Source organism: Saccostrea echinata, unplaced genomic scaffold, assembly GCF_033153115.1.
Source record: "Saccostrea echinata isolate AGI-Se365-2 ecotype Australia unplaced genomic scaffold, CSIRO_AGI_Sech_v1 ptg000030l, whole genome shotgun sequence".
NCBI lineage: Eukaryota > Metazoa > Mollusca > Bivalvia > Ostreida > Ostreidae > Saccostrea > Saccostrea echinata.
The window spans coordinates 30,623,127-30,637,157 of NW_026889779.1; the positions used below are offsets into that span (position 1 = coordinate 30,623,127).

Below are 14,031 nucleotides of genomic sequence, written 5' to 3' on the forward strand. Positions count from 1 at the left end.
TACAATATTTGAAATCATGCATGTTAAGGTTTTCCAGAACGATAAAAGTGAGATAAGAAATTCATAGTAACAAACTATTCACATAAAATTCATGCAGAGGCTTTAGGATCACTGTAAATTACAAAACTATATTGGAGAAGTCACAACATTTGTAATATGTATGCAGTATTTTCTTCTTGAAAATAGCTTAACAAATACCTGTTAAGGCAAAAAATGATAATGACCTTACATATCTGTGCAACTGTTTAGATGTTTCACGCCTAAAAAAATCTAAGTTTAAAAAAAAAAACAACAACAACCAATATCTGGTGTATAGAACATCTGGCAATGCATGGCGGATATTTTTTTGTTGTTTCTACAACTGAGGGATTTCTATTTGTGATTGTTGTTTGAAACATAGTTGTGCGCTTATTCAATAAAATATGGAGATAACGAACAGTAATCAAGCTCAAACTCCATTAAAACAATACAAATCGGGTGCAGAGCAAACACGGACCTCCAAAAACATCAGAGGTGGGATCAGGTGCCATGATGTAAACATGTAAACACCTGCCGACCAGTCACACCCGCCGTGTGCTCCTTGTCAAGAACGGAAAAATCTGTCGACGAGACTGTTGATATTCTTGTTTCATCAACTTGTTCGTCAATATCTTACCTCGTTTTAGAAACTGTTCATACGTAGAGCATGCTCTTGCGTATACAATAACCTGGGTTAATTCAAGTTAAAGAAATGATTTCTTTTAATAATAATCGATAACGAACTCTGGTTCATATAAATCAGACGCTTGTTTATGGCAAACTTTTCCACCCTGTCTGTCATAGTCTAATGCTGTCGTAGATAAATCAAAGAAAGTGGTTGTAGTTCCAGACTTTTGCGGATATATGAAGATTCTTGTTGGTTATGGTAAGAAATATGAGGTAAGATTAAATGATGACGATTTACATAATGGTGTTCATACTCTAAGTTATATGTAATTATTTATCGCCTTTTTTCCTTATTACAAATTAGGCATTTCGATCGTTTGATTGAAACGAATTCTGAACAAATTATTTGACCTTTCATAAAAGGAAGTATCAATTTTTTTTACTAATTTGTTCTAAAGGGTTGAAAAACAAAATGATAAAAGATGCTCAAAAAGAATTTAATTCTAATGTACATTTTATGTAGCCTAATAAATAAATGCTAATTTGAAGTAATTTTTCCTGACTGAAGAATGCACATCCTTATCAAAGCCATTCTTTACGGACACAGGGATACAGTCTGTCAAATTTACATTCAAATTCATCTGTCCAATCCCTGTCTGAATGTAAGACAACAATTAGGGGTTCACATACAGGTACCAGTTACTGGTTTTCTTTCCGTATCAGTTCTGTAACTGCGTATCTAATACATGTATACAGTAGATCCTCTTTAATCCACACGCCAATAATCCGGACGTTCCACCTTCTGGACGAAATTTGTAGGAGGAACGATTTATACATGTATATACCAAGTATGTTTCAGTAGTCCGGACAATCTGATCTGGAATATAGGCGTCCTGATGTATACTTTTTTCCTATTTCTATTCAATGCAAAAATATCTTCAACACAAATAAATATTTAGTGCTTTTTATTTTCAACTCATGCTTTTCACGTTTTCGTCATAATCAAAAGAGTATATATAGGACATTACATAACAGTAGTCCCTGGTTTCTATGAACAGTAGACTAAGAGGTAGCATGGCATGAAAGGAAACTGATAGTCAACTCCATCATACAAAAATATTCGCTTAAACTGATTCATTCTTAATAGTGGATTTCCAAGGGGTTGCTCTTGTTATTTTCTTTTGTTGTTTTTCGAGAATTATTCTTCTTTTCGTTTAATCATTGAAGTTTTTGTCCTTTTTTAATACTGACGATCAAATTTAAAATTGAGGTATGCAGGAGATTGTAGATCACACAGATGAGGAATTGTACATGTCAGACATTGGGGTCTCTGTGGTATTTTGTATTTCCTGAAATATCACTGGTATATTGTCAAAATCAAACAAAAGTTTTCCCCAACTATTGATTCCAACTGTAAGAACAAACACTGAAATAACGTTCATCATCAATCCTGCAGAGGCCTAAAAAAACAAACATAACATGTTACGCATACTGGTAATATAATTCCTTGATGTTGAAGTGTTTCTGAAATACGAAGACGAAGGTCCTTTTACATAGGTTGTTTAAGAGGTACTGTATCATATAAAGCTTTGCAGAAATAAGGAATTAAAATTACATTTAAATTTCTTTTCATTTTTGAGATATTTTTGAACATATATGGCTTATGTTTAATTCAAACAAAGAGTTCCGTGGCCCGGTCGCGGTAGCCTAGCTAGTAGTAGAGCATTCGTTTCGTAATCGGGAGGCTCCAGGTTCGATTCTCGGTCCCGGCTCCGCGTCAAACCTGAGTCTTTGAAATAAGTCTTGACCTTCCTTCGCTAAGCGCCCAGCACTAGTAGTGAAAATCACGGGTCCTTCGGAAGAGACATTAAAACCCGAAGCCCCGTGTCACGGAAGGCGCAGTCACGAAAAAGATCCTTTCTGCTAGGCCGTAAGCACCATGCATAGATTAAAAATAAGTGACGTTTCTCTAAGTGAAAAAATTTCGAATGGGACATTAAACAATGAAATATATGGAGATAACGAACAGTATTCAAGCTCAAAAGTCCATTAAACAATACAAAATAGGAACAGAGCAAACACGGACCTCCAAAACATCAGAGGTGGGATCAGGTGCCATGGAGGAGTGAGCATCCCCTGCAGACCGGTCACACCCGCCGTGTGCTCCTTGTCATGATCGGGAAATAACGGAAAAACCCGTCGACAATTCAGTGTAAATAATGGCCTAACAATTAGTATGAAAAACGTCAGTCAGCATTTGACTCAATGATAAATTGTATTTGCTAACAAGGTCAATATATCGACTATAGAACTTACGAAATGATGACTTTAAACGAGACTACTGAAATTCTTGTTTCATCAACTTGTTTGTCAATAATTTACCTCGTTTTAGAAATTGTACATACGTAGAGCATGCTCTTGCGTATCGAATCAACTGAGAGATATAAACCCCGTATGCAGGTGATGAAGGTATATTGCTGCATAAGTAAGGGAAGTTGACGATTGAAAAGTTAGTCATCACGTTTATCATAAAGCTTGTTTGTTAGATTACCATTAACGTCTTTTTCAAGTAAATATCCAAATATGAAACAGATGTGTCAGACTCTGTGGTATCTTTTATCTCAAGCTCACCGGGATATATAGTATCGACATATGAATGGAAATAACCATTGTTAATTGACAATACGTCGTCAATATATCTAATTGTCGAGTTGAAGGCCACAGCAAGTGTTTTCTTCTTTTCACGTATAAGATTTTGGACAAATTCTGCTTCATATGAATACAAGAAAAGGTCTGCTTTTCACATACAATCAATACAACACATACAATCAGTCAAAAGAAAAAGTATCATAAGAGTATTTCAAAATACTATTTAACATACTTACCCCCATTTACCTTTAACACAATTTTTAAAAGAAGTATGTATTACATTTTTCATCAATAATCAGTTTTTAATATTCTCTGTTACATTTACTAAGTTTTAGCCCATCTCAAATGAATTTTCTCTTGTCCAAATGACCTTGGATCAATTCTATAAAGATGTAAAAGGTGAAGATAACAAACAGTGATCAATTTTATAAATCCAGTATACAAAATGAATAGTAAACAGGGCAAAAACACAGACCCCTGGAAAAATCAGAGGTAGGATCAGGTGCATAGGAGGAGTAAGCATCCCCTGTCGACCGGACACACCCGACGTTAGCACCCGACGTTATACATAGCCTTAGTAAGGATATGTATTAATCCAATAGATGAAGCATTCTATAGTCAAATTTAATTTAGTACAAAAGCAATAAGTTCTCATCGGAATTCCAGTAGATCCTTATAGAAGACCTGGTCCTTAAAGACTACAAAAAGCAAATACAGCATCCTTTAAATATCAACTTCAGAGTACCAGTATGTAGAATCAGAAAGATTTTTACAATTTAATTTTGTAGATGGCCAATCAAAAGAGAGGATGATTAACGAGTTCCATTTTTTAGGAAGCAATTGTCTATGTTGTCAAAAATCTGCTGTTTGATTATCGTTAGGAATGGTTAAATAAAGCGTAGAAAAGTCATATGTTTTGATGCCATTGATGTTCGAAATGTTTTGAGATTTTAAATTTTCAAAAAGTTCTTTTAAGCATTTCTAGAACCTACATTTGATTTAAGACTCATACGACACATGTAACCTTTGTACATGGGAAATAAAGTCTCTTAGTAATCACGAAAAAGTCACATAATATACATGTCTACGAGGGAAACAGTCAAACTGCTGTCCCGAGGTAATGAGGAAGACTTGGGAAACTTTTGCCCAAGGCTGAAGGCAGTTCCTGAAACCTCCAAAATTTTTCTGCATGTCTATTTTCTAAATTTTTGAAAGAAAAGAAACAACTTATTTGGAGAAAAACTAAAGTATTAACATGTTCTTTTATCAACTAAACATAGGAAATCTTGTAATTAGACGTACCATATCAGGAATAGTAAGGAATCCGTGTGAAAACACGATGGCACTTGGAGGTGTCGCCACGGGTAACATGAAGGCGAAAGAACAGGCTACAGCTGCCGCCATCATCAGATATATAGGATTTAGACCGGCAGTGATGGACTGTTAATTATGGATCCATAATTATGAAATTGAAGAGAAAATTTAGAGAACATAGACTTTAAATGTAAGAATTCAATAACCCAACCCCCCCAACCCCCATTCGTTTTTCATTTATCATTATTTATGTTTGACTCTATATTCTTTACTCTCTGGTATGTTTGTTGGAACATAATTTTATTTTTCACTCCTTCATTCTTTATTTTGCACTGATGTTATGTTGATTATTACATATTTTTTTCCAAAATAATAAACTGAACATGTTTGTTTTGTTTAAGCAACATACCAGTTCTTGTAATATTGGCATTAGCAGTGTTGCAGTTGCTGTGTTGCTGGTGACTTCTGTTACTAAGGCCACTAGAAGACTAATAATAAGGCAGAGTACAAATGGACTGTAATCTGATAGGAACTCCAAACTGTCCCCAAACCATTTAGACAGACCTGAACGCTGAAAAAAATATACAATATTTCAAATTTGAAAACTATTTCAAATTTCGCAAACTATCAAATTTTGTAGTTGTTACACTTTTAAAACAAAAAAGTGAGAAACATCGTTTGTTAATCTTCTGTCATAATGACTTTGTATATTCTATTTTCAGTTTCCAGATGATATTCAATATCTTACTATACTGGCTTTGGCTAAAGCGAATCCTCCGCCAAGAAGAACGATAACTCCCCATGGCACTTTCTGGACTGTCTTCTCCCAGGTCAGAATAGGAGTATAGCGGTTTTCACCTAACATTTATTTATTTGTTACTTCCAGGATTTATTTGAGAAAAGATATGGAATTCTTTCAAAAAATAAAAACTTCCTTATTGATAAGTAAAACTGAAAATACCGGGTTTATTTGGGCAGAAAATGGATGGCACTTTAGCAGGAAGAAAGAACAGAGATACTGCAATAACGATAGCAGGTGTAGAATCAGTGATATATCTACAACAAATTACCAAACAGACTTTTATCGTAATTAGTCACTTTATACACATTAATACAGCTTTATAATACAATATTTTGATCTGAATGAACTTTACCTGTCTTTGAATAGTCTTCCCCAGCCTGATATATTGGGTGGCTCTCGGAAGATCCACAATACTGCTAAACAGAGAAATACTACGGCAACCACACACTCTGCGAAGCTAAAATTAGTTCCCATAACAATACATACACCCACTAACACTCCAACAAATTTTTATAAGAATGTTATTGTTAGATTTTTCAACATCCATTATTTATTACTTATATATACATTTAAGACGGACAGTTGTATATCAATATGCACTAACTGTCCGTGGTAGATTTTGACAAAACGGCGCAAGGTGTAAATCGGCTTGAAAAGCTGTTACGCTTTGAATTCACTTGCCAAAGGGTTCCGTTTTGAAGCGAATTTTCTGTGACGAAGGTAGTTTTTTTCTCTCTGCATGTTAATATAACAGAGAGATACCACAAATGTATATAATTTTATTTATAAAAAATATCAGACCAGGCTCAGCAATATGTGACAAGGCAAATACATAAGCATTTACACCTTAACTATTAAGTCGCCCAACTACACAAACAGAGGAATGATATCACAAAACCTTGACACTGTCAAAATGATGTACTACATGTATGTTATATATTATCAACTGAAAAGATACGATCCATGAGAAACTTTAACCTTGAATAGGACATATCTTACGTTATTGAGCCCATGGTCCTGTATTCCTTTGCTATAATTTCACGTATTCGCCTGTCTCGCTCAGACTTCACTTTTCTGAAGCACTCACAGGATTTACTATAAAACCAATGTAGTCGGATTGGAAAGACGTGTTTTGACTTTGCTACCAGCACTTTTAACCTGGTTAAAGTTTGAAGTTCTTACCACAAATTCATTAATAAACCTGAAGCACACAAAATATCTGTGTATAATTCAAAACATTTCCTATTAAAACTATAGGAGGACTTGTTTATATAAAGCTCTTACTTTATATTAAAAAGGTTCTTAAAGTGTACTCTTTTTCAAATTTCGCATATATCCCCTTAGCCAATTTTTAGTGATTTGTAAATAAAAGATGTAGTAATAAAGAATATTTACACACTAGCATCTGAGGAAGAATATCTGTAACCACAGCCATCCCAGTATCAGGGTCAGAAATGAGATAGGTAAAGCAAACAGCAGCCAGGAGGTAAAGTTGACGCCTGAGCTCCATTCTTCGCCATCATACTTTTTACCCGCCGTCGCAAATGCCCTACAACATGGTTGTTTCAAGTGAATGTTTTTCTAAACTGACTATTTTCTATGTTAATATTGTTAGATGGCTTGGAACGGAAACTTCAAACACATGTAATTTTCAAAAAAACGAAGTATAATCAATATCTAATACATGCAACCTTTTTTTTATCATACTTTACTAATCGACACCAACAAACTTTGCCTGTACATAGATTTAACGCCAGTGTTTCTTTGTATGAAATCTGAAATTTTTTCCTAATCTCCCATAAAGAGTTGTCGTTCAGTCCTTTCTAAGACACCTCTGCTATGGGCTAATGTCAAGATTTTTGACGTTCAGTAAAAAGAATACCTTTCTATTCTTTCTAAGGATTTAATTAAGAAATAAGGTATCATTTTTAAAGCTTTTATCAAGATATACAAGAAAATACGGGTTGGTCATGTGTTCAACCTCTATTTACATCTCGATAAATGTTCAAAAATGAATGAAATTTGCCTTGTCCAGAGAGTGTTATATAAGGGAAACCATATGCAAATGTAGAAATAGGAATCAAAGGATAAACTCAAATTAAAGTTATAGTTCTAGATAATCAAGAGTAAATATCTTTATTAAAAGATAAAAAATAATGCAAATATCTCATTATCAGTATAAGGAATTAAAAACAAGCAAACTACATATAAATTGCACTAATTGTAATGATATAAGCAGAGCCGATAGAAGAGAGTGATTTTCTTTTTTAGAAATTATCAAAATTTGGCTTACTCGTCCACCACAGCTTTGAAGATCAAGTTAGGAGGACTTCCGGTGAGTGTGGCAATGCCGCCGGTGTTGGCAGCGTAGGCAATAGATAATGCCAGAGCTTTACTGAGTCTGTTGTGTTGTTGATCAGTTGAAGTCACTTTCTTTTTCTTCGGTGGGACACTGCAGTACAAACATGTAATCCCTTAATTTTTTTCAATAATTTAATTTTGTGCAATACTCCAGTGTTAAACAAAGTTTATGGGAGAGAGGGTTCACTTGGTGACATCGGATAAACACCATTTAAACAGTCATCAAACAAACTTAGAAAAATATGGACGTTTCCTTGAATTCAGATTCAAGCAAAAGGATTTTGAAATATTGGCCTTAAAGACAAGTGATTCTTTTGTAGTGTAAATATGTTTGGATGTTTATAGTTAATTAGTATTTTGTTGACAATACCGGTTGTCTTTTACAATCCTCTCATCACTTCCTGAACTTCCTCTAGCCTGCTTGTATTCCTTACTAGCCTTTCCAGCTGCTTCCTGATTTACCGACGTTAAAGCTATATTCTCCCCTTTCTGGTTTTCACTTTCCGTTCTTAGGGGGGATATGTCTTCAGGGTGACTTGCAGCATCTGTGGATAATTATGACACAAGCTATTATTAGGCAATGTATACCCTCTAGTAAGTAACCTTTTTAAGAAACCCTTGAAAGAATTTTGAATCAAACCGTCTTTTAAAGTAAAATATTGATTTTTTTTTCAATTTTACTTCGATTACAAGACTTTATGTTAACGTTACTATTGAAGTAGAGGGTTACATGTGATCTACAAAGTTTTAGTTTTCCTATGTCTAAATACCTAAAATTATATCCTCATCTTTACACAAAGAGTCTTAAATGCAAATTCAACGACAAGGTTACAATTATGAAAAAAATATCTATATTTTGGTAAGTGGTGAATTATAAACTATTCCTTTCTTTAATGTTTAAAAAAAAATTATAGCTCACCATCTTCGATGTTGGCTGAGTTAACCTGTGCCGTCACAGCTGATACTATAGGTAACATCATGGCGGCCCCTGCAGTATTGCTGATCCACATCGACAGAAACCACGTAGGCAACATGAGACCAAGCATCAAACTGACGTAAAATGTTTCCATTTTATTTTTTAGAGTCATATGGTAAATAAAGAATTAATTTGGGTCTTCTTTGGTAATTTATTGCTGAAAAGTTATCCTGTTGCTTCAAACAGTCAGACAAGAGCAAGAGGGGAAAGCATATTAGATTGATATATACAACCCACTTTCATCAAAACTATCAACTTCCAAACTTTTCTCGCAATCCGCTAGACCTTAACAGGGGTTTGGCAGGAATGCCGTTAATTTAGTAGATACTTTTGTCCTTCGAAAATACATGAAGCGTCACTCTTTTACGATTTACAAAGCGCACGGAGGAAAGAACGTAAAGACAATTTGGAGCATTCAGATAGAAAATTATTCACGATTTCTCTCTCCTCTCAGAAAAATAGCTTAAATAAATTCAATGCTAAAGGAAGCTGTTCTGTTTACATTTCATAATCAATGGAATTAGAATTGAGTGATGTCTGTTAAGAAATTAGCTGAAATTCAATCGTTTTAGTTGCAAATGTTCGGAGATACTTACAGATTAGGTTGTGATCCAACAATCCTGAGTATAGTCAAAGATATTCTCTTGTGAAGATTCCATTCCTCAACTGCCACAGCCACAATAAGGCCTCCCAAAAATAGCATTGACGTGTCCTAAACATTAAGAACTAATTTAATAAACCCTCCTAAAACCCCAACATCAGGTCAATAATCCAGTAAGGCCCTCAAAACCAACATAGAAGAGTCCAACATGCATCAGACAATAACTCGACAAGCCCCTCCAAACCGGTATAGACTTAACTCAAATATCAGGACAATGACCCAATAAGGTCTCCAAATACAGGGGAGAATCCCATAGATAATTTCTACACATAAGAGCAATAACTCAGCAAAGCCTCCCAAAAACAACAAACATCAGGACATCCTTCAAAAACATCGATTTAACTATACACGGACTTATTTTTGTATTCATATGAAGAATTTATTCAAAAACTTGTACAAGAGAAGAAGAAGACAGTTGCTGTGGCCTTCAACTCGGCATGTAGATATATCGACGACGTTTTATCAATTAACAATAGTTACTTCCATTCATATGTCGACTCGATATATCCCAGTGAACTTGAAATAAAAAATACCACAGAGTCTGACACATCTGTTCCATATTTGGATATTTTACCAGAAAACTAAAAATGGTAACCTAACAACAAAACTTTATGATAAACGTGATGACTATTCTAACGTCTACAATGACCTTGTTAGCAAATACAATCTATCATTAATTTGAATGCTGACTGAAGTTTTTCATACTAATTGTTAAATTCTTATTTATACTCTGAATTGTCTACGGATTTTTCCGTTCGCCCGATCATGGCAATGAACATACGACAGGTGTGACCGGTCGACAGGGGATGCTTACTCCTCCATGGAACCTGATCCCATTCATTTCGCATGTTTTTTAGAGGTCCGTGTTTGCTCTGCTCCCGATTTGTATTGTGAGCTTGATCACAGTTCGTTATCACCATATTTCATACCAATTACTCAAAAGGACCTCGAATGCAGCATCGTATTTAGAATCAGGAAAATAATTTAACAATGCTTTCCAAACAAATATAGAGGTGTACTAACCATGATGACAATAACTCCGGGGTGTTACCTCTGGTATTAGAGTAAATGTACTAATACATAGGCTCTAACTTACTATCTTAGGCTAAAACATCTATAAACTCACTAGATATTAATTTGCTTTAAAGTTAACATCACCCTTCCTTTTCCTTAACCATTAATAGAGGAAAAACTATAAAGGAGAGAAAGAAATTCGTGGTTTGATTGAGAGTTGTGAAAATGCCAACCAGCAAATAATAAACTATTTTCAGATGATTTTCAAACAGCGTTTTGACCTCATTTGGAGGGCTTTATTTACTTTAAGGTCATAGATTATAAATATAAGCAAATAGACCTTATGTCCACTAAAAATAAGATTATTATCTTCAGTTACACTTTGATTGAAATGCAAAGTAATTAAAGAATTTCAACAATGATTTTCTTTTGCATGCATTACTGAGTTTTTACGTAACAGCTGTCCTTACCGTGACGTAACTGCTGCTGACTTCCTTTGCAGTGGACACACCCAACATAGGTAGCATTATAATGGGCAGAAGAGCAGTGACTGGAATAGGTAGGGCCTCCGTGAGCCAGAGGGCCGCCATTACGATCATAGTGTAGCCACATCGTGTCGCCTACCACAGAAGGGTACAATTGAGGTTTAATTTCTTTATTCATGTTTGAAGACTTTTCGAGACCATATTTCTTTATCTGTTATCAAAGGCTATTTACGACGTACAACATACTGCATAAATTGTATGCCTTATTTAATTTTTTTTTTTACAGTTTTGTTTCACCTTTTAAAACATGTAAACAAAAACATGTAAACAATTTTCCACTGCATAAAAATATATATATGTAAAAAAAGATATCACGTTTTATTTTTTCTTTCAATTTCAGAAATCATGCAATATTTTATCAAGAAGATATGACCAAATATTGATTAGGGCACCTGCTGTTACGTGTTTTTGGTCTATATGGTAGATATGGTCCACTGTGTACAAGTATCATACCAACTTCATAAAAAAATATTTGTAGTGTTCTTTTAAATTATAAATACTTACCTCAGATTCGGAGTTGATGGCCATGGACAGCGGCAAGAGGGTTGCCAGAATTGGCATGAAGATGGACTTATAAGACCAAACATCCTTTACAATCCCCAAAATTTTTGTGCGAGTGTCTGGCATGTTGTTCTCCGAGGATGATTAAAAATAATCATACAGTTTGTTTTCCAGTTGATCTGCACCTTTGATTTATGTAAGGTGGAATTACGTGGATCATGAATCTCTCTCGATAGTACTGCTTGTTCAATTCAACTTGTGACCAGTATCAATACGTAGGTGACCCAGAATTTTAAATTACAGCTGTTTATGACAAAAACACGCTTTCTTTTTTATCACAGTAGTCAATTGAGTATTAAAGTTTAAAGCTAACTGAATTCGACAACCTTTTTATCTCGAACCTTTTAAAGATAATTATCTCCGAGTAGATATAACTATTTTTAGATATCTAATATTACTGGGACATTTCCTAACAGCTATGATTTGATGTTACACAGCAAATGCTTTATATTATCAATCTGCTTGTAGTGTGATTTTTTTTCTCTCATTCCTGTCTTAAAATACATTACGTAAACTGTGTCAAAAAATGGATTACGAAGTCATTGACCTATATAATCAATGACCCTGAGACTCAATTTTGAACATGTTAACTGTTTTCCTTCTTGTGTTCGATTCTGTTTACTAACCGATAAAGATATAAAATGTTTGCTTGATTTGAGCATTTGTATGAATGATCCTCTGTTCAGTAACCTCAAACAAAATGCTGAACTAAAAGGTAGAAACCACAGTAATACCAAGTGAATATATATTTTTTTCAAATATTCAGCATACTAAAGAGATCCTTCGCAAATTGTGAAGGCTGCCATTTGTGAAAGATAATTCAGTTCATGAAACTGCAGTTGCACTAAGTGTTCTGGTCATATTCAAACTGGGTGTTCTACGAGCATCATAAATGGCGACTAAAAAATATTAAATGAAAACGGTAAATAATTACCGTGTGGAGAACCGTATCAATGAAGCAGCAAAAGAGCAAAGGATCTAATCATGTGTTGTCCCCTTATAAAATCCATTCCAGGATGTTGTCCCCTTATAAAATCCATTCCAGGATGTTCTAGTCAAACATCCAAGAGAAAATAGTTTTATATATCTTTTACAGGAAGCACTGGGTCTTAAAATTTACTCTTGTTAGATCGCTTTGTCATCTCGAATTAAACACTTGGGTTGGTCCTCAAAACTCTCTCCCATGATCCTATGCTCAATTTTGCAAGCCCTCGTAGGTTTTATAGTGCTGGGTTTTGGGGCTAAGCATTGGTTTATGCAGTTAGTCCTGCTTCATATCATTTTCTTTCAATGTTCAAACTGCGGATAATGATATCGATGTCGACAGTTTAGTGATTTTTTTGTAACTAATATTACACAACTGGTACTGATTAGTTCTATTCCAGTGGTTCTTCTTAAAAGTCTTTCTTCTGAGTCCATCTTTTCGCGCGGTTGTCTTTAGAGGTATATTTCTGCCTTCGTCTTTCCTTTCACGCCTTGTCTGATTTAGAAAATCACTTCCTTTTCTGTAAACATACAACTTCTTACTGTTCCAAATGCCTGTGTCCTACCAGCTATTCAGCCCAGAGCCTGCCTTCTTGTGGTAATTTTGCACAGCTTGAAAACATTTCCTTCATTCAATGAGTGTACAAATTCATGTAACATGCTTGATATTCCCTATAAATATATATATATATATATATATATATATATATATATATATATATATATATATTAGGGATGTCAACGAGTACTCGATCGAACGTCCGAGTATCGAATACTAAAGTCGCTACTCGGTTACTCGGATGTATATTTTTTTTTCATATTTCAAAGAACAAAGTATATATATTTTTTTTATCAAAAACTTATCAAAAAATGCAACTTCAAAATGATTTGTCCTTGTTTACCTTGTAATTAGCGTCACCCACACCTGTCAATACCCGTTATTGTCTGTGGCTGTGGACTTGTTTATACAGTAATTACCGTGACCAATCTCCTACACAGCTTTTATCACCTCTTGTGATCCGTTAGTTTTTTACATAGCTTTAATGATTAGTATTTAATGAATATCGTTTAATTAGGGTTTTATTATCCTAAAATAATAAAGTTTTCATACGGTAGCGAATTCGGACGTACAAAGAGATACCGCTACCACTTCAAAAGTGAAAAAAAAAACATTAGGAAAGAAGTAAAGATTTAAAAAATGTTTAAATTAGCTGTGCAAAGTTAACATAGCGCATATGGGGAAAACAACCAACATACACGTATTAATTAAATAATATCTAGCGATCTCGACAATATCCCTTTCTTTAAAAACAATATCTTGCGCTTGTCTAATCATTGCAAAGCTACGTTACAGATTGTTTTCCTCTTGTGTTGATCAAATCGTCTCCCTAAACAAGAACTATAAACCATTTCTAATTAATGATGCATTAATTGTTGTCTTTTGTGTTTATTTGAGAAATAAATTTAGTGCAAAAAATTTTCGTTTTGCTCGATGTTTGTGTACAAACATAAAAAAAGT

At 34.3% G+C, this 14,031-nt stretch overlaps 1 protein-coding gene across 1 annotated transcript; it reads right to left on the bottom strand.

Moving 5' to 3' along the window:
• Window positions 1-1,692: 1,692 nt before the first annotated feature.
• LOC133197019 (solute carrier family 13 member 2-like) lies at window positions 1,693-11,594 on the bottom strand. The gene is made up of 12 exons (XM_061332858.1): window positions 11,472-11,594; window positions 10,893-11,042; window positions 9,344-9,459; window positions 8,691-8,821; window positions 8,142-8,316; window positions 7,704-7,862; window positions 5,763-5,867; window positions 5,561-5,664; window positions 5,357-5,466; window positions 5,018-5,179; window positions 4,597-4,734; window positions 1,693-2,105 (listed from the first exon to the last, which is right to left on the bottom strand). Exons 1-12 carry the CDS (start codon window positions 11,592-11,594, stop codon window positions 1,935-1,937), a joined length of 1,644 nt encoding a protein of 547 aa, XP_061188842.1. The 3' UTR covers window positions 1,693-1,934.
• Between the last annotated feature and the right edge of the window lie 2,437 nt (window positions 11,595-14,031).

Bases quoted from the DNA above. Each gene is read 5' to 3' on its own strand.
- LOC133197019 (XM_061332858.1), bottom strand. From the start codon at position 11,594: ATGCCAGACACTCGCACAAAAATTTTGGGGATTGTAAAGGATGTTTGG. The intron at 5,180-5,356 runs GTAAGATATTGA...TATTTTTTTCAG, and splicing joins CTTTAGCCAAAGCCAGTATA to CGTTCAGGTCTGTCTAAATG. The intron at 2,106-4,596 runs GTACGTCTAATT...TTGTTTTTTTAG, and splicing joins TCCTTACTATTCCTGATATG to GCCTCTGCAGGATTGATGAT.